The 27,463-nt window shown below is 32.3% G+C and overlaps 1 protein-coding gene across 1 annotated transcript; it reads right to left on the bottom strand.

Moving 5' to 3' along the window:
* Window positions 1-208: 208 nt before the first annotated feature.
* Window positions 209-27,463, bottom strand: Agps (alkyldihydroxyacetonephosphate synthase). Its single transcript, XM_067267883.1, has 19 exons — window positions 27,229-27,463; window positions 23,394-23,486; window positions 18,954-19,044; window positions 18,516-18,636; window positions 16,477-16,551; window positions 16,341-16,412; window positions 16,181-16,260; window positions 16,031-16,111; window positions 3,221-3,400; window positions 1,829-1,883; window positions 1,635-1,762; window positions 1,506-1,557; window positions 1,299-1,438; window positions 1,170-1,219; window positions 1,019-1,088; window positions 888-949; window positions 629-818; window positions 508-565; window positions 209-340 (listed from the first exon to the last, which is right to left on the bottom strand). The coding sequence occupies exons 1-19, from the start codon at window positions 27,330-27,332 to the stop codon at window positions 219-221; spliced, it is 1,824 nt and encodes a 607-aa protein (XP_067123984.1). The 5' UTR covers window positions 27,333-27,463; the 3' UTR covers window positions 209-218.

Genomic DNA, 27,463 nt, shown 5'->3' with positions numbered 1-27,463 from the left:
TTCCTATCTGGGAATGTGATTGCATAAAACTTAAGCATCTTTCCAGATTTTTTTTTATATGACTATTTACATTTGCTTGATGAATTTCTAGATGGAAGACAAAAATTAAATTCGATTAACAGAATGTTCAAAGTAAATAAGGGAAAAATATTCTTATGGTTTCAAATCAAATATTCAAGTTTGAGTTTTTAAAAATGTATACAAAAAATATTTCGTTATCACAACAAATTTCCATTGGCAAAGATATTTTGAGGATCTACGTAATTTTTGACTGCTTTCATCATGCCCATTCCTATGTCTGAAACACTCTGTTTCATCCAACGTTTTCTCAGTTTACCCACTGTAAATATATTTTTCATTGTTTATTGATTTGTTATTACAACTTAACCATCAATTTATAAAGAAAATTCAACAGTAAACCCTTAAAAAAGTCCTTGCTTAACATCTTTGTGATGTTAAACAAGGACTTTCTTGTGTACACTATTTTAAATGTAAAACACTACGTACCTCCATGATGATGTGAAATACTTCCTCCCGATGCTAAAATCTCGTCTCTTGCAGCTGCCTGAATTTCGATTCAATTTTACTTCAAACAAAATAAAAAGTAATTTAAAAAATCAAACATTACCTCAATTTCTTCATACACATGCACAGGATCAGAAATTCCTCTGTAGTTAAATGCAAAGTAGAAATAAATGCATGCACCGGCATCGTACGTCTGAGTGACTCTACACGTGACCAGAGGAGGAAAATTGATTTTGTGGTGCTCGACCTCTCTCCTAACTCTATCCTTTACGTTTCGACATAAATCTAACACCCTGAAAGTATGATATAAATTGATGTTTTATGCAAACAAAGTAAATTACATAAAAATAAAGGTAAATCACCTGTCCCACGGAACCGATGTTTCAAACGATTCTGCGACTACACCATAATCCATTCCGAGATCCTAAATTTCCAGGGTTTCTTAGATTATTATTCAGGATATCAATAAATAATGCACAAACAAATCACTTACCCTAATGTATGCAATTACAAATGTTAGCATGTAACCTCTCTTGCCATTTTCTTCACCTGCAGGCATTCCTCTAAATGGCAAAGTTGGTTTCATACGTTAAAACTTGACAAGAAACACGATTTATTTGAAAGTTTCTTGTCGTTAAACTTACCCAAATTTACTTGCTATGGCATATAATTTTTTCTCGAGAATATTAACATCCTGTTTTTATAAATGTTTAGAAAATTATAGTTTATTTTAAAATTATATATATTATTTTGGACACAAAAATATCCCTTACTTCTTTGGTTCCCTCTAACAGCAGAGTTGCAACACAGATTTTGCTAACATCAAATCCTTTGATGTGGGTCACATAAAATTTCTTAAAATGGTCTAAAACACTGGTAAAGGAAGACGACACTTCGGGTTTTAGAGCTTGCCCTTGACAAAAAATTATTTGTCATTTGTTAATAAGCCGATTTCATTAATTGTTTTATAATACACTTACCAAATATAAACTGCTCGTTGTCCATTAACCTAACAGATGCAGGCTTCAGTTGCTGAAACAATAAATTACGAAACTCAAACTTAAAAAAGAAGTATAAAACGCATTCTGGTATTTTGGAATTATTTTTACCTGTCGAGCTATCTCTCTCATAAAAGAAACACCGGGTTCGAAAGAAGGAAACACAATAGAGCCGTATTTTGTACATTCTGGAATCGGGCGCACCTTTAAGACCACCTCCGTTACGACTCCAAGCGTCCCTGATTAAAACAAAACAAATTGTGCGCACAGTTTTCAGGGCAACGTTTTGATATCTCGCAACTTACCTTCCGAACCCAAAATAAAGTGATGGACGTCTGGTCCACTCGACATTCTTGGAACCTGATAAATGAAGTACTGGTATTTAAACTTTCAAGATAAAGTTGATAAATATAGAATTCTACATTGACTGTCACTAAAACATGGAGGAGAGAACAAAAAAAAATAAACAAAACCTGCTGGCATATTTATTTATTTGAAAGATTGACTCCTGGAACCAGAGACTGCCTTTTGGTCATCCAGCTGTTTGAAGTATTTATCTTACTACTTTTCAAATATTTCATTTTTATATTGAAATACACACCCTCAGTTAAAGGGCTAACTTTATCAAATTATTAGCCAAAAACACTATTTTCGTTATAAACAACAAATATGAAAAGACAAAATTATTTTTAGTGAAAGCTGCAAATTGTATGCAATAGATGAAACTTAAGAGTATAAAAATAAACCACCACGTACAGAGATAAAAGACATGCAGACACACAAAAGAAGAAGAAGGGGAAAAAACCCGTCGTAATCTTTGTGCTCTAAAACAATTTTAAATGCACAGAATCCAACAAATAGCACATATATTTCAAGGAAAAACCAAAAGTATGCCAAAGTTTTTGTTGCTATAATGGTTTTTATAGATGTTCAGAATCGTCAGTGCAAACCCATTAGCTGATAACAAATTTCTTGTAAATTATCCTATTACTAGCAGATAGGCCCGGCGTTGCTCGGGCAAAAGTAATGATAGCGAAGATTAAGATTATTACGTTATAGTCACAGAAGAAAAAGAGTAATTTCATCAACAAACTAAATATTTCTAATGAAAGGTCGAATTTGAAAATTGAATATTGTAATATTGTTCGATTTTCACGACGTGTTCTGATTATATCGTTCGATTTTCATCGAATGTTCTAAAGAAGAAGGGTCGAGAAAAAGCGAATCAATCTGTTTAAATTTGAAAATCAAATATGTTCTAACATATTACTTTTTTTTTTTCCTCCAGCGCCCGTGAATCTTGCACGTCGCTTTCTCTTGTTCTCCATTGTTACTTAACACTTCTATTGATACTTAACACTTCCATTGTTGATGGAAGTGTTAAGCCTTAATCCTGTCCCTCTCCCCGTGGGGAGGAATTTCGAAAAATCCCTTCTTAGTGTGCGTTCTCTTAACATACCCTAACTGCGTACCAAATTTCAACTTTCAACTCCTAACCGTTTGGGCTCTGCGCTTATTATTAACAACTCGTCTCGATTATATATATAGATAGGAGCTACATTTAACCTAAAATAACAACTGCTACTGCTACTAAATTTATGCTATAAACTAGCATCAAAGTTTGTATTTGAGAGATTAGAAAAATATTTCATTAAATATCTTATTGCAAATTTATTGCACGTAGTTTTAATGATTACCTGACAGTTTTTCTCTATCACGCCTTTGGGAGTGACAACTTTGATGTGAACCACCAAGTCCTCTATGTTTCCGTAAATGTTCTTCTTCATTCCCGACGCCCTGGTGGCCACCCAGCCTCCGAGTGAACTGAACTCATAGGAGTCGGGTTCGTGTCCTGTGCGTACTCCAAACTCCAACAGCTAGAGGAAAAAATACACTGTGTTACTCAGAATTACTTAAATACAAAATTCGATAATAAACGTATAATTGTTTGTTGAAATTTCATCGGATTATTTTGCTGTCGTGTTATTTAACGTCAACGTAATAAACCTGGTTGAAAGCTCTGAAGAATTGTAAAGTTTTTAATAGTAATGACCAGATTTTATGTATATTTTCAATAGTGTGATCGGTATAACCTTTATAAGAAAGAGTTAGTTTTTAGAATTTAAACATAACAACTAAATAATTCCTAAAATTAGATTGATTTTTATTTAATTAAAATGTAGCAACATAGTACTTTACTTAACATGTATTTTCATACAGATCTGATAGTGTCTAAAAGTAGTCAAACCAATCTATTGTTTCATAAACCAAGGCCCACCGGTAGCCGAGTGGATACAACCACCGAACACCGGTTGTGGGTTCACACTTTGCCAGCAGGTGGCCACGTGGCGCTTCCCAGGTTTTCTTCAGGTCTGTAACACCTAAATAGGAGCCGATTTCCCACAAAGTCCTTCCAGGAAGCACCCTCCTCAGGATCAACCAGTGTCATAAAGCATGCCCTGTTTATTATCCATTAATGGTAGATATTATGAAAACCTGTTGGTCCCCTCCACCACGGTGTAATGATTAAAAAAAAAAAAACAAGAGTGTGTAAAAACGTTATAACAAGATTTTTCTATACTGAAAATTGGTTAAGACAAAATCATTTGTTAGATCTATTTGCTTCTCAAATAAGTAAACTATAAAAAGATTTAAATTCTTTCTTTAGAAAAAATATGGAGAGATTAACAAAGTGCTTTTAATATGGCAGGATAAGCAAGCCAATGACAGACTAGATCAATGGGCTTGTTTGTCAGGCTGTAATAAAGCTGCTTCACCAGTTAACACACAACATAAAATAACAATGAGATCTACAATAATTGCACAACATTCTGAAGATATTACATTTTTATTTTATGTAATTTTCCAAATAGAATTTTAATATTGAGTGAAACAGAATAACAATTTAAAGCATCTGTTCAAAAAGTTCCTAGAGTTTAACACAATGCTTTTTATAAATTAAATTACATTTTAACTTTAATATTCATTTTATACAAATAATATATCAATCATATTAATTTCTGAAATGTTATTGTTTAAATAAAATTTTATTTATAACTAGCAGATGAGCTTGGACAGAACATAAAAAACATTAAGATTATTAGATTCTTTCGTACTTCTAACCTTTTTATATTATATTATTGGGTTGTTCGGAAAGTAATTTTGTTTTCTTCGTAGAAAAATAAACGCAATATTCTTATAAATAAATATTTTATTGAATTATATATTGACCATTTTGGTCAAATACCTGTTGTCATTGTTTCTGGTAGTAGCATGATTTCACATTCATAAAAATTTTGATCATTGTTTACAAAAAACTGATCCAAGTGATTTTTGACATTTACTTGAAATGACAATGTCTTACAGTTAAAAAAAATTTGTATAGACCGGAACAAGTAATAATCTGAGTGTGCCCAATCTGGCGAATATGGTTGGTGTGATAACACATCCCATCTAAGCTATAACAGTTTCTGACAAGTTACCAAACCTTGTGTGAAATTTGGCATTATCATGGTAAAACACTACACTTTTGTTGATCAATTCTGGCCTTTTCTGTTTGATGATATTACTCAATTTGTTTACCTGATGGCAGTATACTTTCGAATCAATTGTTAAATTGTCTGGTAAAAGCTCAAAAACAAATTTCTTTAAAATCCAACCATAGAGAGCGTCTCTCGTTAATAACACGTGGAACCCATATATCGAGCTTTGAAACGAAACCAATTCGTTGTAAGTAATAATAGACGGTTCAATTTAACAGATTTAATCTCTTAGTGATTTCACGTGTTGTTATACAGCAGATTGCTTCAATCGGTACCTTTATTTTGTTTTCGTTGGCTTCAAATGGCCATCCAGAATGTGGTGTATCTTCGAAATTAAAATTGCCAGAACGCAATTTTGTAAACCAGCTTTGGCACTGTCTTTCAACACATCTCCAAACATGTACCACAATTTTTTTCTTGTTTGAACAGCATTTTGATTTTTTAGTTATAAAAAAGCAAAATATCCCGAAAATGATGCTTTCGATTTTCCGTATTTGATGGGTCATCGAAAAAAAAAAACAATTGTACAGAATCAAACAAAATTTTTTACAAATAAACCTTAAAATGTCAGCTGTCGAAGTATATAATTAAAATGTAGTTTAAAATAAAATTGGCTGGTAAAAATACATCTAATTCCTCTAGTAATTAAAAAACGAAACTACTTTCCGAACAACCCAATATATTATAGTATTTGATTTATATAACTATGAATGTTATCATACTTAAGGGTTTAAAACACCAAGTACCTAATGTCACACATTTTAAAAATTCTTTAAATTGTTTTCAGAAGAGGAATAAAGAATTTTGAAATGTGTTAGGTAAGGGTTTATCCATACTAAGTGAACAATCTAAGATAACCTTTGTACTTATATAAATCAAATATTAAAAGGAAAATCATATAAAGAGTTTGGTTTTTTAACCTATTAATGTTACGTTTATCACAATACTCAAGTGGTACAAAATGGCACAATTTCATTGGTTAAGCAGATGCCAATTGAAAATGTGGTAGCTTAAATTTTTTCTCTACCTCTAAGAATGTTACCTTTAAGAAACTGTTCCATTCACAGCTGAATATCAAATTGTCATCTGACAACGAATCAAATTTTGTGAAAAATGGACCAACTCTGCACCCTGGAAAACTGCTTAAATCATATTTTGTGCAGGCGGGTAACCTCGTATTTTGGATTTTCCTATTCGAATGCCGATAGAAAAAAGACACCGTTGCAAAAGGGGGTCAAAGTAATTCGACTAAAAGTAGTAGTCGACCTTTTTCTGGAAGAGAGGATGGTCGGCCACTAATTAATACTGGTCTATTATTAACATTTAAAACTGATCCGTGTTAGATGGGATGTGATGGCTCCGCACTTGATCGAGTTGTTAACCTTAAGGTCCAAAAGATTTCGTATGACTTGTTTAAATAAAACAAAACAATCTAGTAAAACTGTGAGAATAATTGCTTTTATACTTATGCAAAAACACCTTATCTCACTGAGAATTATTTATTAACCATGACGAATGTTTTCAACCTTTAACCAACGATTTTATCTATTTTATTATTTTGTTATTTTAATTTGTATATATATATATATATATATATGTTAGGCTCAAAGACCGAAATCACTCACTGAGCGAAAAAAACGACCACAATGCGTTGTGGCTAATTCAAAATGGCCACGATGCAAATTTCGCTTCGTGACCATTTGTAAAAATGACCACAAAGCAAAATTCGTGTCGTGGCTTTCATGATATTTGACCACGACGCATTATGGTGATTAAGAAAAGCCATAACGCTTTCTGAACATTAGCTGATGCAACCATGATACAGGATCATACGACGCACAGTGGTTTGTAACTTTAAAATATGGATTCTAGCCTCGAAACATTTTTATTTACAATTTTTAATGCCGAACAACATTAGTTCTACAAGTTTTCCTAGAAATTTAATTTTCATACTTAAAAACATTTCAAAGAAATATATGTGTATTTTTCTCCATACATTTTATTTCTTTTGTTTTGCTAAAAAGTGCTAAAGGTCTAACTACATATACTTGTAGGTGCTTGACATACTATACACGATGAAACAAAAATCAGCTGCTAAAGTTAAAAACCATTGTGCAACAGATTTATTATGGTTAAAAGCCATCACATTCTTGATGTTAACTAATAACAAGGTGATGATAAGAAAATAAAACTTTCTTTTTTCATTATGATTTATTTATCTTCAATCATCTTATATAAGTAGGTAAAAAAATTATTCATCACATAAAGAAATGTAACTTTGTTACTTTTCAACATTTAATCATTCATGAAAATCTGTTGCGGTGCTTGAGATGTCAACGTCTTCTAACAACTAATTTACTAAAAATAATTACTTTGTCAGGAACTTTTATTAATAAATCAGTCGTTTTTATGAGAATCAAGAATGTTGCAGAGTTATTTTTGCCGATTGTTTTCGAATGGATTATCGATGAAAACTGAGGTATCACTGTACAGTGTACACCCATGTACAGTACCTAGCATCAATCTGCATTACTACAGTACTTTAGCTTCTGTTGTCCTATCCTAAACCCTCCAGTTATAGAGAAAAACAGAATGGTTTTAGACTAAAACTTTTTCCAGCAAAACTTGTGGCACGATGAGTAATAAGACCACGAAACACAGGGTAGTTTTACCCTAAATATAAGACTACCCAAAACATTACTCTGGGAAGTTGAAATTACTCTAGAAAAGGGTAATTACACTAGAAACAGCAGCACTGGTTAAGAATGAACACAATACAAACTCTGCAAGTATTTGCAATGTACCTGTTGATAAGTTACAACCTATCCTTTGTATCGTGGTTGCATCAGCTAACGTTCAGAATGTGTTATGGCTTTTCTTAATCACCACAACACGTCGTTGTCAAATATCGTGAAAGCTACGACACAAATTTCACTTTGGGGTCATTTTGAGTTAGCCACAATGTAGTATGGCCGTTTTTACAAATGCCACAATGTGAATTTCACTTTGTGGTCATTTTTACAAATGGCCATGAAGCAAAATTTGTGTCGTGGCCATTTTGAATTAGCCACGTGTTCTGGTCGTTTTTTTTGCTCAATGAGTGATTTTGGTCTTTGAGCCTAACACATATTACTGTAATTTATTATTTGAATTCAAATAGTTCAATATCCCAAATAATTTTGTACTTTAAATGTGTTCTTAACTGTTCTATACAAAAAAAGAACAGTTATCAATATTCCGTGATTTTTAAAAATTTGAAGATGGCCTGCAGAACAGGTTGAAAACATTCGTTATGGTTAATAAATAATTATCAGTGAAATAAGGTGTTTGTGTGTGGGTTAAAAAGCATCTAACTGAATATTAAGTATTTAATGTTATAATAAAGTGTTTACACTTTTGCAACAGATTGTATAAACTATGTGGGAAGTATGTTCTTGTAAATACCACATTTATAGAAAAATTATTGGACTGAAATATGAAAAAATTGTAGACCTATAAATTTCAACTGTTGTATGTCTGCCTGTCCATTCTCAATCTCAAGAAAGGAGTTAGATACATGAAAGTCGGAACAGATGTAGAAAGCATAGGGACAGGAGGCAGAGATCAACTATATAAAAACTTCAGGATTAGAAAGGATGTCACATTACTTCAATTCAAATCTTCCCTCGAACAAAGTTAGATCGATGACTGGCACGATTCTATTGCTAACAGGAAAAGCATGATGTATAGGAGCAAGAAAACCACTAAAAGAATTGAGAACATTGTGTCAAAAAGTCACAGCCCGGCTTGTTAGAATTAGTTTAGTTTATTTAGTTACTGTAATACGACACGAGTGATCTGCCGGGGGATGCATCCCAAGAAATCTTTCATGGGAAGCTGGACCCTATTTAGGTGAAGAAAACCTGGAAAACTCTACATAGCCGTGCCCCAATCTACGACTAACTAACTACCAGAGTTTGGTGGTTTTATGCAATCGGCTACTGGAGGGCGATTATTAGGATTAAGAACGTACCGTTCAGAAATGAAAAAACCCATGTCATTAGATGTGGAAAATTAAATACTATGTACTTACAGATTTTTCACAGCGTAATGCTTTTGATTGAACGCAGGCAAGTGCTATATGCTACCTCTCACGGTAATGATATAGTGAGTCTAATGAAACATCAAACACCGTCTATCGCTGAGAAATGTTTATTGAACGAAACAGTAACGTTTTCAACCTAACAGAATAGATGGCCTATTCTAGGCTGAAAATGTTTTTGTTCAATAAACATTTCTCAGCAATAGATGGTGTTTGATGTTTCATTAAATGTTTAAAAAGGCTGAATTTGACATTTAGATAGCAAGTCTATTTCATGCTATATCATTGTTGCAGTAATTAAGTGAATATAACATATACCTTTTAAAATTATATCCTTTTTTAGAATAATTATATTTAGTTTATTATTTTGTTAAATATTTTGCCAATACATGGTGTTACATTTAAATAAGCAAATCTAATAGTGAGAAATTGATTTACAGAAATTCATTAGATATTTTGGGGTGGGATTTCGACAAGTTAGGTATGTATAAACATAAATGCCAAGTTTCGTAGCAATTGGTCGAATAGCTTAGGCATGTATAGCGAACAAACATTCTCATTTATATATACAGTCCCTGGCCAAATTATGAAAAATCTGTAGTGTGTCTAATAATTCAATGTTTTATACCTGGTCTGGTGTAGGTCTATCTTATAAATCGTAATTTTGATAAACGAAACTTATTTTTTAATGTCATTGTAACCTATATTTGTTATATTTCATTGACAATGTTAATATATTGGTAGGTATCAGAGCTTAGAAATTGAAGTATAGCGTACAAGTACGGACGTGTTTCAGTTGCGTTCTCGCTTGCTACTGGTGTGGACGTGGGTGTGGTCACCTCTTGTAATTAGGTCGTGGTATACAATTACGCAAGTGTTTGTTTTCTTCGATAGTAGTATTTTTACCAACCAGATATAATAAATTGTGATCTTTTGACATGGAGAAAAAGGAGGACCCTTCACCACGTAAAAAAGCTGAAGTCAAAGCCCTCGTTAATACAAAAATGTATTCCAACCGTGAAATTTCACAAAGGCTGAAGGTGTCTGAAGCTAGCGTACGACGTATAAAGAAAAAAGTTGAATCAGATGAAGATCTGAGTTTGAAAAGAAAAAATAAATGCGGCAGAAAGCCAATTTTCAACCCTAAGTCAGAAAAGATGTCTTAAGAAAATTTGCTTAGAAAACAGATTTGCTACCACTAAATCAATAAAATCTCAATTGGAAGACGCAAATGTGAATGCTTCTGAGTGCACTGTTCGCAGAAAATTGAAAGATCTGGATTTTAAGGCTTACCGTCCAGCAAGAAAATCCAAGTTAACAGTTGCAATGAAAGCAAAGTTTGAAGTGGGCCAAACAGTGGTGTGATAAGGTAGACTTCCGGAGATTGGTAATTTAACATTAAATAGATTATTTACTATAAAATAGACAAATTAACAGTAGGTACTTGATTCATAAGATATATATTTTTTTTTGTTTTCTCAGGTCTGTTTCAGTGATGAAAGCACATTTGAAATTTTAGCCAACAAAGCTCATTTTGTCCGTCGTCGTAGAAACGAAAAATTTCATTCTGACTGCGTCATTCAGACTGTTAAGCACCCCACGAAAGTAATGGTTTGGTCTGTCATCAGTGGCAAGGGCACTGGGCGCCTGTACTTAGTAAAAGGCACCATGAGGCAAGACCAATATAAAGAAGTCTTGCAAAATCGGTTGCTGCCACAGGTTAGAGAATGGTTCCCAAATGGGGAACCATTTATTTTTATGCAAGATGGAGCTCCCTGCCACACAGCCAGGTCTGTAAAAACATATCTACAAGAGCAAAATATCCCTCTGTTGGATTGGCCGGGTAATAGTTTTGACATGAACCCCATAGAAAATGTTGTGGGAGCTCATGAAGAGGAAAGCGGCCAAAGAGGTCATCACAACCAAAATGCAGCTTTTGGAAAAAATCATCATTGTGTGGAATCATCATCCACAAATGCAAGAGTCAGTCCAGTCTTGCATCGACAGCATGCCGCACCGGATTGAGGCTCTCATAGCTGCAAAAGGTGGCTCAACAAAATACTAAAATTTAAATGGCAATTTTGTATTTTTTTACTACGTTAATAAAAACAAAAATTTTCAATAAATATAACATTTTATTTGTGTTAGAACCTATGTAATAAAGTAAACTGTACATTATAGGTTAAATTCATTGGTAATAAATATTCAAAGATCAAATTGTAGTAGCTGATAATTAAAATTTGCATAAAACTATAGTGCATCTAATAATTTGGCCAGGGACTGTATGTATGTATGTATGTATGATGTATATAGTATATATCAGTGGCGTGCCGTGACATTTGATGATAGGGAAGCTGTGTTTCTGTAAGAAGCCGACTTACGGGGGCAATTAATTAATTGCGCGTCAGGGCCCGTTCGTATTCGTTTGTTCGATAAGCCAGTAAAAACCGTATACTTCTTTAAATGTATTTTTAATAGATTATCTGACGTACTTAATAAATAACAGAGGTAATTATATCGAAATTTCTTATTAGATTCAATAAATTCTCTACGCCCTCTAAATGCCAATTCTCTTTTCGAGAAAAAACATATAACATCTATTAATTTAGATATACCTATTAATCGTAATTATCTCGTTATAATTTTCAATATTTATTTTGTATTGTCTACCATTGTTAAATTCTATTCTATTTTGATTTCCAAATTGCTTCAATTTTACGAAAGAATCGTCATTCGTCATAAATTTTATCGTCAAAATGTCGAAATTTTTTGTCGACGTATTTATATTTAATTTAGGCATTGGTCTTTCTCTTTTAATAATGTTTTCTTTTTCATTATATGGTCTCGAGCCAAAACTTTTTTAAAATAAATTTTTGAATCACTAGCCACGATATAAGGGCTAAAATTAAAATTATAAAAAACTTACTTGGTAAAACAAAATGTGTGACGAATATACATACCTAGTACAAAAAATTCTTCAATTGTACGAATATACTTTTAAAGAAACTTATAATTAAATATAACTTTGTGAAGAAACGTACATAAAAATAACAAAATATTCTTTACTTTTTAAATCTTAAAACAGTCCACTTAGTGAAATAGCTCCCTACGAGTGGCTAATGAATGAAATCGGAGACGGTCCAGGTAGGTGTGTGCGTGCCAAATCCCGAGGGTGCCGATACCGGTCAATGTCAAATGCCTCTTTTGTCGCATCACTAGTATATCTCAAAGGACGCCACAGGGCTGTTGTAAATTTTAAACGTTTCTCACCATAGCTGTAAAAATCTAAATATGTTAAACTTAACAGATTGTCCGTCGTTCGTTTTCTAACTAATTCGTTTTAGGGCCAAGTGTCCACGAAAATTTCCAAAATTTACAACTTTTCGGTCACTCTCATTGAACTGGAAAAATTTCTGTCTTTATTACATCTAATATTATGAAGAGATCAGTCCCCACTGTACTCGGCAAGAGATTGGTTCGGTTAAGCTTCTGTTTAAGTAAAATTTCGGCTCTTTCATCGGGGTTTTACTTATGTTTCTAATTCCCTAATCGCTTAATTATTTAACTACTACTTAAATAGAAATAAGTCGAAACCGGTTACTTTGTACTTGAATATCTCTAGTCTTGGGAAAGAAGTGGAAAGAAATTTTTATGACAACCGATACATAAATCGTAAATTTAAAGAAAATAAATTCTAGAGCTTTTTTGTACCATTGTACAGTACGTCTCATTCATTAAATTTGGTTGTAAATGATGCTGCCAAAGTAACAGTTAATTTTTTAACACTGTACTAGAATTGTACACGTTTTTTCTGCATCCCCTTACAGATGGGACATACTAAATCGTAATATCACCGGTTTAGCATTGAAATCCGTAAGTAATATAAGATGGGAAAGCGGAATAAACGCAGAATAAATATATCAAATATTTTAATGGATTTTTTTTAAAACTCCTGTCAACTATACGGAACTATCATAAAAACAAGCCAGTAAACTTCTATCGGTTGGGTTAAGTTATAAATCTAGTCTAGGGTGGGCAACCTTTTTTATAACGTGGGCCAGAATAAATTTTACGTTATTTCCGCGGGCCGTAGTAGTTAATTGACGCCTTCTTGTGACTCGTAATTTTTTTAGTCTGCAAATATGAAATAAATAAATAAAAAGTTAATTACTACATTTATTTCTCTTATCGTTTTCGAAAATTACAAAGAATTGGAAAAATAACTATTAATTAGTTATTTTTCCAATTTAATAATCTATTAAAGATCTCGCGGGCCGGATAGAAACTTTTCGCAAGCCGTAGCTGGCCCGCGGGCCGGGGGTTGCCCGCCGTTGATCTAGTCTACTCATGATTCACATAATCGGGCGAGGGCGGCCGAATATCTAGCAGGCAGGCGGCTAACAGCCCACAACCGGTCCGGGATATAAAATTAGAAGCTTTATGTGTGAAGCATCCACCAGCTAAACCGGGTGACGTTGGTGCTCTGTAAAGCGCATGCGCCAATGCCTATAATCTGGCTGCTTGGAAGTTGACGGGTAGGAGGCTAACAGCTCAGAATCGGTCCGGGATATAAAGTTAGATGCTTTATGTGTGAAGCATCCACCAGCTAAACCGGGTGAGGTTGGTGCTCTGTAAACCGCATGTGCCAATGCCTATATAATCTGGCTGATTGGAAACACCTGGTTTCGACATTCCTTCTGCCACTAAATTATTCGAATATACAATAGCAACCTTATCGTTTTTTTCACATGTAGTATAGAAATTTGTAAAAGATACATAATGCAGTTATAATAAAATATTAATTTTAATTAATGCAAAGCACGTTAAAATATGAAAATTTATATTTTATAAAATACAAGGGAAGGTCATTGGAAGGTGGACGATACGACGAACACACTGCCGTTTCGTTTTCGCTGGCCCACCCTGTATATATATATATATATATACGTTTGTATGTATATATATATACATATGTATGTATGTGTATGTATATATATGCAAATTTTGGTCATCTGTTTGGATGTAGTGTGGATTTTTTAGTAATTGTCTCAAAGGACTCAGTAAATCATCGTCAAAGCCAAAAGACTTGGTTTGAGATTCATTCCAAATAGAAACAAGTAAACAGCAAGGCCGTATTTGGGACAAGACTATGTCTCGGAGACTCACTACTAAGTGGGATCACTTAGACGCTCACAGCGGGTCTCATTCTCATTCTCCAATCATCTTTGGTATCGCTGGTTTTGAGCACAATCATTCAAACTTTGCCAGCCACAGCCATGACCACAAGGTCATCCACAATACATTTTCAGTGAAATTAACCTATCCAATGTTGAAATTTCTCTCCATTGAGAATGACGCCCCAGGTTGAATTTTTGTCAATGCAAAAATTTTCCATTTTTGAAAAAATAATGGTGGCGATTGCATTGTTCACAATTATTTTTTTATTTTGCACAAACAAAATATATATATATATATATATAGAATTATTATTTCTTTTTACATTTATTAATATATATATATTAATAAATGTAAAAAGAAATAATAATTCTATTTCGGAAGTTAGTTTTAATATAAAATTATAACAACACGCCATCTAGTTTCAAAAATTTCCAATGATGAAACCAGATATCTCTGGTCAATCGGTCGAGGTTATCACGTGGTGACCAGAAATATGTGGAGAATAACATAGGACAGGTAAATGGGTTTTTTCAAAGATTCGTTTGTCAAAATTCAATTTAGCAACATTCGCTTTTCGAACGTCCTAATGCATGTGTTTGTCAAAATTCAATTTCACAATATTTGTATTTCCAACTTATCAACGAGCAACACATGCGCAAATCTCGCACTACTGCCTGTTTGTAGAGAGTGTTGCCATTTTGTATTTTATTTTGTCTCAGTTCTCGGTCTCCCGACTACCTACAAGTCTGGTTTTTTTTATGCGCACATGATTTGGGCACCTGATACTCTCTGCCAAATTTCAACTTCTGACATGTACTGTACTCCTTCATACCTCTAAGCTGGTAACACATCAAGAGTACAATTTTATAAACAAGAAAATGGAGAAAGGCCATATCATTTTACTCACTTCATTAATAATTACAGATAAATTTCTTATTAGATGGTGGTCTAACTACCTATCTATACTGTCAAATTACTTGACTCATAATCATTAAATTAGCCTCATCACAGCCCGATATATAATCTGGCAGTTCATTAGCATATCCAGTAGAAACAAGTTGACATTTATGTTGAAATATGTAATAGTACCAAAATTGGGCTAAGTATAAAAACTCCATTAAACAGAAAGTAAGAGAGAGATACAGATCACATGGAAAGAAGTCAGAAAAGTTAGATCAACTTAGCTATCGACCCATCTCCTATCAAGCACTGGTAATGCTTCTATACACCCGAGCCTATACATTCCAGTCGTCAAATTCGAGAATCACCCAGAAAAAAGGAAAATTCCATTAGAACCGCATCTCCGTCTCAACAGTGGCATCCAATGTTAGTGCCATTGTCTCGGAAGGAGAGACAAATAACTTTTCAAACTCAGTAAGGTAGCACAACAAGTGCATTACTTATTACTTGTTGGTGTTTCTAATGCCTAATGTTGTTTGGTTACATTGCTTATACTGCGACATTTTGTATTAGGATAGTGTCTTATTGTAAACCCTAAATGGGCTTCTTTTAACTTATTGATACAGTTTAATTGAAATTATCAAGTCATAATATATATTTGAGACCTTCTAGCCCAAAAAGCACAATGCAACTTCCAGAATTTACTGGACTATTTAAACTGTTAGAATATAGACCATTGAGCTAATCTAGCACTAGCTGTGAGAGTATTATTAATCATTTTGTTATAAGGGATCAATTCGACTTACTTTTCGTTCCAAATCTTGACCGATGATTCCCGCTTCAACACAAGCTGTCAAATTCTCTTTGTCGACCCACAATATTCTATTCTTGAAGTAAAGAAAATGAAATGTTAACTATTACTACAGATTTTCAAGACTAGATTGTTTCACAGTTACCATTTGCGATGTATCTAGAGAAATAATCATTCTGCGTTCTTCAGATGGACATTCTAAACCGCCAGACACGCTGGTTCCGCCTGAAAAATTTTGCTATAATGAAATTGTTCGAATGACCATTATAATTAGTTGAGCTTTTAATTAATAGAAAAAAATAAACCTCCAAATGGAATGACGACCACATTATGTTTTGTAGCAAGCTGCACTATCTTTGTCACGTCCAAGTGACATTCTATGAGAAATTTAATCGATCAGATTATAAGTTTTGAAGATAATTTATTAAAAATGCTACTTACTCGGCCAGATTACAATATCTGGAATTCGTTCAAACCTTCCCATTCTCAATGTGAAAATTTCCCTCATTGTATGACCTACAAAATACATGAATATCAATTTCTAAAATGTTTATTTAGTCATTGAGTTGATTCTTAAACTATATTTTTACAAAATTTAATTAAAACAAATTAGTAGAATTAAGTAACTAATGCTACTTTTTTTGTCTCATAGGCAACAAGAGGGCCTTTCATCCACATCACCTATCCCACACCAGCTGGTTGGGCATGTAATGTGGGTGACCTGGCAGCAAGGGACGGGGCCTGACATTTCTAGGGCAGACCACTCAAAAATTCCCGGCGTTTCTCCCTGGTCCTCCAGAATGGTGAGTCAGCACCTTAACTGCCTCAACCATCTGATTCCTTATGGATACTTCAAACTATTTAACTGTCATAGAGATCAATCATTTGTAAATTTTTGTTGCAATATTCCCTTAAACAATTTATATACACAGTATCGCATTTACAGAATACACTAAGATGAAATCTATTTCCAATTCGTCGAGGTAGTTTCATACAACTTACATTTACATTTCACACACTATTTTGAAGCTTATTTAATGTAGACAAGTCCTACTGCATCTATTTTGTCTTTTAATTTCATTTATATTAATCAGAAGTGAAAATGTCTTGTTTTCCTCTACAAGGAAGAACTCTACAGTTAAGCAAAGAAGTAAATGGAATGTCATCAACCTAAGGTGTGTTGCAAAAGTTTAAATCCACTCCATTCAGTTAAGCAAACACAACACAAACACATCTAATGAAACCAACACATACATTTATTTGTGTAGGTAGCAGAAACATGTAAAAATAATATGACATCATTAAACTAGCATATTGTTAGATGACTGTAAATGTATAAACACATAAAGTGAGATAATCCACATGTTGAAAAAGTTCAGTTTCATCACATCCCCAGGAGAAATAATGATATGAACTTGCAAGTTAAATGTTACAAACTATTTCATGCATGTTAAGAGTGAAACTGTCATACTACTGCAACTTTGAATTGTGTGATTTGCTTGATATAACATTTATGGAAACATGGGCCACGGCAAGGTGTTATCATCCTGGACAATGCACCCCAACTCATTAGTATGCAAATTTGCTTTTGTCTTTAATAAATGGCAATAAATGGTAAAGTAATACGTATATCAAAGAGTTGTTTTATGAATTATCATCATTAAGTGATATACTTGTATACCTATTTTATATACTTATATACCACAGGTCGCATAAAATTTTCTCAAATTGAAGGAGTCACAAATGGAAAAAGTTTAAAAAGTTCTATTTTACAGGATGTGACGAAAGTCTAGAATTCCGTCACTTGTCAAGATGTTAAGCCCTACAGAAATGTGGTACTTCGTCTGCAAAGATGTCCAAGGTTTGAAGAGGAACATATCAAACAGTTTGAAAGAAAATAACTTTCTCTATAATTCCAGATTTTTTAAATATACTGTATATTACAACAACATACAGGAGAATGCCTAAAGATTCCTTACTATTTAATTAAAAATAAAAGTAATTTTGGCTTTAAATTTATTATAAATGATACAGAATTAGGCAATTATTATGAAACAGAGAGATAACTTCCAAAAACTGCAACAAGATTATTAAATAAAATTATACACTGTATGTTATAAGTAGAATATATTTACTTAAGATAATATAAAAGCTTCTAATATAATTAATATAGTTTAAAACATACTTTTTCATTACCTTATGTATTAATTAATTAAAATGCATTATTGCAGGCATGTAAAAACACTTAAATGCTGTATTAAATATCCTGAACAAATCCGATAATAACAGATTCGTTCTCCAAAATTGTGTGATATCTTAGCAAAGACTATTGCATTTATAACTCTCTTTTAATTCTAAAATTATACTGTAATCTGTATGAGTTTTTAAGAGTATTCTACATACTCTTAAAAACATAATTCTACATACTTTCCTGCAGTGTAATAAAAATAATTTTAATAAAATATTTAAGAAAATAATACCATGAGCTCTAAACAATCTGTCTTGTGAATCTGTCGTGAAAGAAACATTCAATTCCTGCAATTCCTCCATGAATTCTTCATTAAGAATGGGAGTGGGAAGCAATGCTTCGGTCAACTCTGGCTGTAATATTATCAAATAAGAAATGCATACAATATATTTTGAGTAATCATGTGTATATAACAATTTTGATTTTCATATGTTGGAAGGACAGATTCATTGCAAGGTGTGCTAACTTGACTGTGAGAATCCTTGAACTAGTGCACTTAATCTGTCACGTGTCCTTCTTCCTATTTGAAGTAGAGTCTTTCCTGCAAAGCAGGGATGTGCACATTGGCAATCCCATATTGGGCAGCATCTCCTAACTAGTAATTTAGAGCATAAAAGAGGACATTCTTCCAACATAAGAAAACCAAATTACTATTTCTAAGAAAACTCACCTGAGCAGGAAAGTATACACTCATGTCTACCTGTAGTGTATCCTCAACCCATTTTTTAAAATTTGGCAAGTTTTTATTACCAATAGGATATCTAAAAAAATAAAAATGTACTATATAATTCACTTTAAAAATCTTAATCTTTAATGCTAAGTCTTACAAATTACATTCACACTAATACCAAAGATATTTTAAAGAAAAGCAAATATAAGAATTCTAAACTGCAAATATTTTTATCCATCTTTGGCACAAACTTCCACAGATAATCTTTTATCTAAAATGCAGTTCAATCACACCAATAATGAACTGCCTTTTTGAAAACAGGAATGTGTACAAAAACAGTTAAACTATTATTAAGTAATCCAATGGCCTTGGATGGAGAGCAAAACCAAATCTGCAACCAATAGAGAATTTAATTTCTCCTTACAATATCTTTGGTATTAATCTACAAAGAAACATAGATGATAATCTTGAATTTAATACATTGCAGACAGTGTAATTCTCAACACTTGTTTATCCCTTTTTCCTTATGGGAAAAAGACCACACCAAGAGGCAACTCCTTAACCTTTACTTCACAAAACATATTTTGATTTGTCATCTAAGAATGGTCAAGTCTACGGTCCAGTCAAAAGAAAATGATTCAAATAACAATTACAGAAAGAATTACAAAACAAAACTAAACATTGAATAACGATTCCATAAAATATGATATAAGCGAAACAACAATTCACATCACATAAATCAATTTCTATGAGTATCTAAATAAAAACATTTAAATGAGAGTCATTTGAAAAGAAAAAAATGGTTTCCATTTTTTTTTTTTTTAAACAATTCTTTTCTACTTATCAATTTACATTTTTAATACAAGTTTTATATTCTTTACTTAAAAATATTTTCTATTTCCATTTCTTCAGAACTGTTAATTATTATTACTCGTTACATTTTCAAATAATTTTCTTTTATACATATTTTTCCTTTTCTGAAATGTTTAATGGAATCATCATCAATATTAAAATTACTAATTATACACTGCAAGTGATTATAAACAATGGCTAACTACACACTGTCTATAATTGCAGCTTTATTATTCTTTAATACATTTTTCCAAAGTCTGTCTTGCGTCTCGCCGATAATAAATCTTAATATTGCACGTACTGTACGTCGAAATTTTTCTACGACACCAGTCATTTTAAACTTGTCAAACAATAATTTATAATTATTCATTAGTAGTAACTGAGCTATTCTTTTATTTACTTTTGATGTGTGTAATTTTGTTCAGTATTGCGGGACGGGGTAAAGTTTAAGATCCGAAACTTGGCATAGTAACTTGTATATAAGGTGACATTGATACTGTTAAATTTTGGTGGTTAAAGATCAAAGGGTGGAGAGATAGAGAAGGCGATGTAACTTAATGAATATTTTTACTAATTATTATTTACAATATTTTTAAATAACTTGTCTCTATCTCAAAATTAAGCCTTTTGCTTTTTTTCTATAATAATTAATAACATAAAAGTTATTTTTTAAATAAAATCTCATGACAGATTGTGCCATACACAATTGTTTTTAACCTTGTGCTAATTTGCTTCTTATATATAAATACTTTTTGCCAAGAAAATTATGCAACTCATTGTTGGATAACTTTCCATTCTGTTTGTCCAATAAATTTAAATACTGTAACGTGCATTGTACATAAATTTGGATGTACACGTGTTATTAAAAATTCTTATATCTTCAAGACAGGCGGGACCTTGAACAAATGTATTAAGGAGCATAAAGCCGCAATTGGTTAAATTATAAACGATGAGTAGTTTATCCACAAAGTAAAAGTAAATTAATGATTCCATTAAAGTTTTAAAAAGAGGGAAAAATATGTAAAAAAAAAAATAATAATAATTATTTGAACAGGTAGTAATTGGAACATTAGTAATAATTATTATTATTTCTGGAGAAATGAAAATTGAAAATACTTTAAGTAAAGAATGCAATTGTTAAATAGAAAAAATTTCTTTTAAAATACATACAATGAGACAGAAACAATCTATAAAAACAACAAAAAGGATGATAAAAATCTTAAAAATTGTTGATTTGTTTTACTTCTCAACTGCCTGTTATCATAGACAAAGAACTAAGGAAACTCAGAACAAAATATTTTTCTGTTCTGAATTTCCTTAGTTGTTTGTCTGTGATGAAAGGCAAGTCAACATTTTTTAATGTTTTAGTTCTTATTTTTATAGAAAAGAATTGTTGTAGAGGTAGTTTGAAGTTTTAAGCCAAATGACTAAAAATTCTTACTATGGAGATGTATTACAAAGTGTGTTTTTTACAAATTTGTAAGATATTTCTTATTTTCGAGTGACTGCTGTTCAAATGTTTTTTTAGATACTGTAGAAGTGTATTTACACGACACAGATTGTATTTTCGTGTAATAAACACGGTACTGAACGAGAAGTATAAATATCACACACAAAATTAAAATCCAGTTCATAGATCAAAAAAGTGAGCGAAAAGCAAAAGTTTTCAATTACCTTGCAAACCATTTTCATATTAAAAGAATGGATTTGGAAACTGAATGAGAAATGGAACATTATAATTTAAATTATGAAAAGCATGTTGCCCAATTGGAAATCGGCAGTCGTAGTTTCACTGGGAAGTGAAAATATTAACTCTAAGCTCTAAAAATTTCTTTTTTCTATGTATCATTAGAATACATTTTTTACTCCTCAGGCTACAAGGGGAACTTGTATAGCCAAACCAGTTTAACAACTTCTCCATTGGCCAATTTTGCTTTGTATGGATCGAGCCATTTTGGCCGACTTCATGTTTAGAGTTAAACTTCATATAAAGCCCTCCAAGCTGGTGACAATAACATGTTATCACCAGCTTGAAGGGTGTTATTTCTGTAACATGGTTGCTCAAGGCATTTGAAAACATTCATTTTTTTTTTCACCATTTTGATCTACAAGTTGGATTTTTGGTTTTGTGAGTGATATTTGCAGTTTTATGTACTGTATATTTTACATCACTTTATTTGGTTTTTAAAGTTTGTTTTGTAATTCTTTTTGTAATTGTCATTTGAATCTTTTTCCTTTGATTTATAGACTGAGAAGAACCATTGTTTACAGAAAAGCCGAAATGCATTTTGTGAAATAAAAGTTAAGGCATTGTTTCTTGGGTTGTGTTTTTCCAATAAAAAAAAAATGGATAAAGAAGTGTTGAGAATTACACTGTCTATAATATATTAAATCTTTGGTATTGTCATGAAAACAATTTACAATTTAGATTATACCCTCTCACTTGTTCCAATCCAGAACATACAAAAATTCCAAAATCGGCACAATCTTCTTGAAACTTATATCTTATTCAACTCTGCAGATTTGCTCAGTCACTAAATTGACATCATAAAGCATGCGCTAGTCTGGGAAGGATACCTCAACAAGTTCACGTTTGTGTCAAAATCTTTTGCTTGCTTTTCCAATCCTCTACACTAAGGGGTTATTTCTAGGAAAACATGTTCCGAAGCATCCATACCTTTTCTTGGAAATATTTCTATAAAAATCACCAAAGTGTTTGCCTTTCAACCTTTTAATAACTATAACCCACCCCCACTGATATTGTTACTTTCCAACAACAGATATCTCTACAACACACATGAAATATCCAGTTTATCTTGTCTCCTAAGACAGCCAACTAACAGTGAGGTGGTATACCACATAGAGGCCACAACTAGAAACCCATCTGAAGGAACATGCCATATTGTTTCCCAAAACTAACCAACTTGACCAAAAGTACTCGAGTTATAATTAAAGTTATTTATACCTTAAAAAGCTGTTTAGCCCATTTTGTCACCTTGTTGTTATATTCTGATCCATCAACTCTCCATAAGAGTAGGACTGCAATTATCGAAGCCCCAATTAACCATCTCATTTTTGAACTTTCCTATTTATTCTAAAAACTGCTTTTTATTTAAATATTTAGCAAAGGTGGTCAAAATGACTGTCTACGACTGTCCTTAGCATGATAAAAGTGTGAATGCCCGTGTATTAGTTTTAAAATAAGTTTACTGATAAATTGCAATTTCTTTCATTGAACACTAAAAAGGTATATGTATATGTTAATTTTAAATATCATTTACTAGTGCCTATCAAAGAAAAATCTTTTCCTTATTTAAAGCATTCAATCGTACTTCAAGGTTTTCTTGTGCAGGAAAGATATTACTTTTTTTTGGTCAATGTGGACATTAATTATTAACAGGACAATTATACTGGTGAAAGAAAACACACTTTCTTTAAGAACTTTTTCCTCAATTCTTGTGTAAATAATCGTCAAATAATATTTTCTGACTACTTATAAAAAAAATATCAAATAAATACTTTGCATTACGAAATTTCACAAAACTTATCAATATAAAATAAAAAAATGTATAAAAAAACAGATCATACCTGTTCCCAGAAAATCCAATAAGTTCTGTCTTCTTGTCCAAGAAAAATTTGGAATCCTTGTAGCCCCATCCATTCCATTTTAATAGCTCTTGCCTGTCATTTATAATTTAAAAAAGTTTTATCAGTTACATATGAATATATACAATAAAATTTACGGTACAAAGGTTGCATGTTATGTAAATCCGTCCGGTCTCTATCTAAAGATAGCTACTAGACAGTTTACTACTTAACAAATGAATCTTATCATACATTTTTTGATAATTTTAACTATAAAAAAATTATTACACTCATCGAAATAAAAGTAAGCAAAAATTTTGTATTAAAACATCATGACACCGATAAAAAATAATGCTGAAAAATAATATTTTTTGGCAAAATTGAAAAATTTTATATAAACAATGTCAAAATTTTGATTAAATTTATTTATAATAATTATAAATAACAAGAGTATTATGTATTTTCTGCTTTGTTATTATTATAAATAATAATTTATAATAAATAAAATACAATTTATAATATAAAAGTTTTATAGGATTTTCTCAATTGTATAGTTTATAAAGAGTGTACAACGAATCCTCGTGTAATGTGTTCCTCTATAAAGTGTTATACGATCAATATTCATAAAATGTGTTTACAACTTTTTGGCTGTTATGTTGTTATGCCACTCTCAAGCTTCATACATAACAGGTGTTAGTATAATGTGAAACATATCCCCACATTAGAGATTCACTGTACTTGAAATGCTATTATAAAATGGAATCAGTCACATTTAAATCAAATAATAAACACATATTTACATCAAATTTAAAAAAAATATAGTTTACATATTTATTCATTTTTATATATTATATATTATAGTATAATATATATACTTGAGACCACATGATAATATACAATTTGAGACCATACTGTTTTGTTTGTATTTAAACAAAACAGTATGGTTTCAAATTAAAACCTCGTGACATCTAGATGCGTAGAAAACTAATAATTTGAATTTATTTTAAGTCGGGTGAATTATTAATGATTTTTGATTAGTCGTGTGATCTATTATTAGCATCTTTTCCTCTGTATCCAATTATTTTTATCTTAAATTACCTCTTAATGTATACATTTTATAAAAGAATACAAAGCTTTCAAACATTTATAACATTTCTACTTAAAACTTTTCACATTAAAGTTATTTTATGCTCATTAAAGTTTATGTAACTAATGAATAAAACATTAGAGGTTGAAAGTGGCTATCAGCACAGGTGGTCTATATTGTTGCAATAACAAGGTGTTATGCATTGTTTAGTGCTTTAAATATCTATTTTAAATTTAAGATTATAAGTTATTACTTTCTTTGCTTTTAACAAGCAATTATCAACCGACAGACATCCAAATGGGTGTCGGCCCAAAAGAACTATAAAAAATTTTAGACTGCAATTAACAGAACTGATCAGAATAACATCTTTATGACCACATTAAGTTCAGCCAATATTTGCTTTTGTATCGACAGCATTTATAAACAAAAAAATTAATTTATATAATTGTATTGGGTTGTTCAGAAAGTTCGTAGCGATTTTTAAGAGAAATAAAAGAAATTGTTTTAAAACTAAAAATATACTTTTATTTCATTATGTATGTGCCATTGTTTTTAATGACGTGTTGCCATCTATGGGGCAGCTTCATGATACCCTCTTTGTAGAACTTTCCAGTTTTTCCCGCAAAAAACTGATTCACTTGGTTTTTGCAAGCTTCCAAAGTATCAAAGTTTTTATCATGAAGGGAATTTTGTAGAGAACGGAACAAATGATAGTCCGACAGGGCAAGGTCGGGTGAGTAAGGGAATTGGGGTAAAACATTCCAGCCTGGTTCCAATAACTTTTGGTGTGTTCGTAAAGACGTGTGAGGTCTGGCATTATCTTGGTGAAACACAATGCCTTTTTTTTTCTATTGGCCAGTTCCGGACGTTTTTCTTTAATTGCCATGTTTAGCTTATCCAATTGGGAACAATACTTATCAGAATCAATTGTTTGATTCTGTGGAAGCAGCTTGTAGTACAGGATTCATTTCCAATCCTACCAGACAGTGAGCATGACCTTCTTTGGATGAAGACCGGCCTTTGGAGTTTTTAACGGTGATTCATTTTTCTTACCCCATGATCGTTTTCGGCTGATGTTGTTATAAATGATCCACTTTTCATCAACTGTCACTAAACGCTTCAGAAAAGGGTCATTTTCATTTTGTCTTTCAAGAGAATCACAAATGGAAATGCGATTCAATAAGTTTTTTTTTGTTAAGTCGTGAGGTATCCAAATGTCGTAACGATTCACGTATCCAAGCTTCTTTAGATGTTGAAATACAGTACTGTTTGATGACTTCACTATGTCTGCAATTTCTCAAGTTGTGTAATGAGGGTTTTCATCCAATAATGCTTTGATCTGGTCCTCTTCAATAACAGGAGGTCTTCCTGAGCGAGGAGCATCTTCAAGGCTGAAATTGCCCATTTTAAATTTTGCAAACCACTTTCAAACAATTGATTCTGATACAGCACTCCCACCATAAACATCACATATCTTTTTTGCTGTTTGTACAGCGTTTTTGCCTTTACGAAAAAAGAAAAGAAACAAGTGTCGATAATGCACGTTGTTCGCACCCATTTTTGCAATGAGACAAATTACATGCTATTTGAATAATCTTAACGATTTTTTTGTAACGGACGCGTCTCAAGGTCATTTATCGTAATATTCATTGGTTTGTACAATTCTAATAATTTTTGCGTCAATCGATGTCTCAACTGTCGGCTATCAAAAATCGCTACGAATTTTCCGAACAACCCTATAAAAAAGTAAACTGGCAATGGTCAATTACTCTAAAAGCTTCCAAAACATGTCCTAAAATAATATAATAGATTATAATACTATTTTTGACACACAAAAACATTGACTTAATTTTAAACATCTTTTGCCATAGACCAGTGGAACCAAAACTACGGCCCTCCAGCTTCTCTCGCACATCATTATAAATGAGAGAGATAGGCCCATTTTTTATACATACGGAATATACAAAATATTTCCAGTTGGCCTACCTACAATTATAAGCAAATCGCCTCACCGATCGAAAAGTTTAGGTACCAATCACAGGCATCTGCCAAATGGCAAACGGGTCATCTACACACATCAGATCGGGCATTGTAACAGAGGGCCAAGGGATTTGGAAGTCAGAACCTTATAATTAACTCCCCGAGGACCGTCAAAACATTCTATTTTCCACCTCACTTGGTAGTATGGTGTCCGACACAAGCCCAGTATTAGTGTAATTTTAAGTAATAATTATGACTGCAGGAGTAAATCCCTCCACCACCCACAGAAAAACTGCAGCAGACACCCGCAGTACCACTGCCATCGGCTCTTACAAAAGCAGGCTCGGTAACATTCCGGAATTCATAACGGCCTAACCGGGAGAAATCCAATTTGGCTGTACAGCAAAAATTCATTCAGATTCCTGCAAGAAGTGATTATTTATATTACTTCAAGCAGCTCTTTGGAAACTACACGAAATTTTTTCGGTTTTTTTAATTTTTAAGAATGATTTGCTACCATCTTAGATAACAGCTTCTTTAATTGTGTAAAAACCACAGGATGAAAAAGCTGGACAGGTGGAAAAGCTGTACAAGTCGACTTGTACAGCTTTTCCACCCTTTCATGTCACGTTTGTAATAAACTTTGAACGAATGTGATAAGCGTACTTAACCAGTTATCACAGGAATGCTAGCGTAAGCTCATAAACACAATTAGAGTCAATTATAAACGCGGATAAAGTATAATTTTCGAGTTAACACGACGACAATTACCTTCTGATGGGTATGGAAGCATCCCGGTCTCCACCCTGCGATACCGGAATTTTCGATGCAGATAAATGCCTCTTAATGGTATCTACTCTCTCACTTGCTGCCATATTCGCTGCCAAGTTGTGGTGATAATTAAACAATACACTTTCTTCTAAATTTAACGTAACAGAATAAATTAATCGATTACACTCCGAACTGCCGCCAAATGACACAACCTTCGAATATCGAAAGAGAAGAT

This window comes from Centruroides vittatus, unplaced genomic scaffold (assembly GCF_030686945.1).
Source record: "Centruroides vittatus isolate TY-2023 unplaced genomic scaffold, ASM3068694v2 contig_3103, whole genome shotgun sequence".
NCBI classification, from domain to species: domain Eukaryota; kingdom Metazoa; phylum Arthropoda; class Arachnida; order Scorpiones; family Buthidae; genus Centruroides; species Centruroides vittatus.
Note: the sequence above shows the minus strand (reverse complement) of the source record. Positions and strands in the feature narration are given on the sequence as shown.

Excerpts from the sequence above, each read along its gene's own strand:
- Agps (XM_067267883.1), bottom strand. The coding sequence starts at position 27,332 with ATGGCAGCAAGTGAGAGAGTAGATACCATTAAGAGGCATTTATCTGCA. Across the intron at positions 3,401-16,030 it reads GTCAAGATTTGGAACGAAAA|CTGTTGGAGTTTGGAGTACG; the intron begins GTAAGTCGAATT and ends TTTTTCCTCTAG. Across the intron at positions 1,763-1,828 it reads CTTTATTTTGGGTTCGGAAG|GGACGCTTGGAGTCGTAACG; the intron begins GTAAGTTGCGAG and ends TGTTTTAATCAG.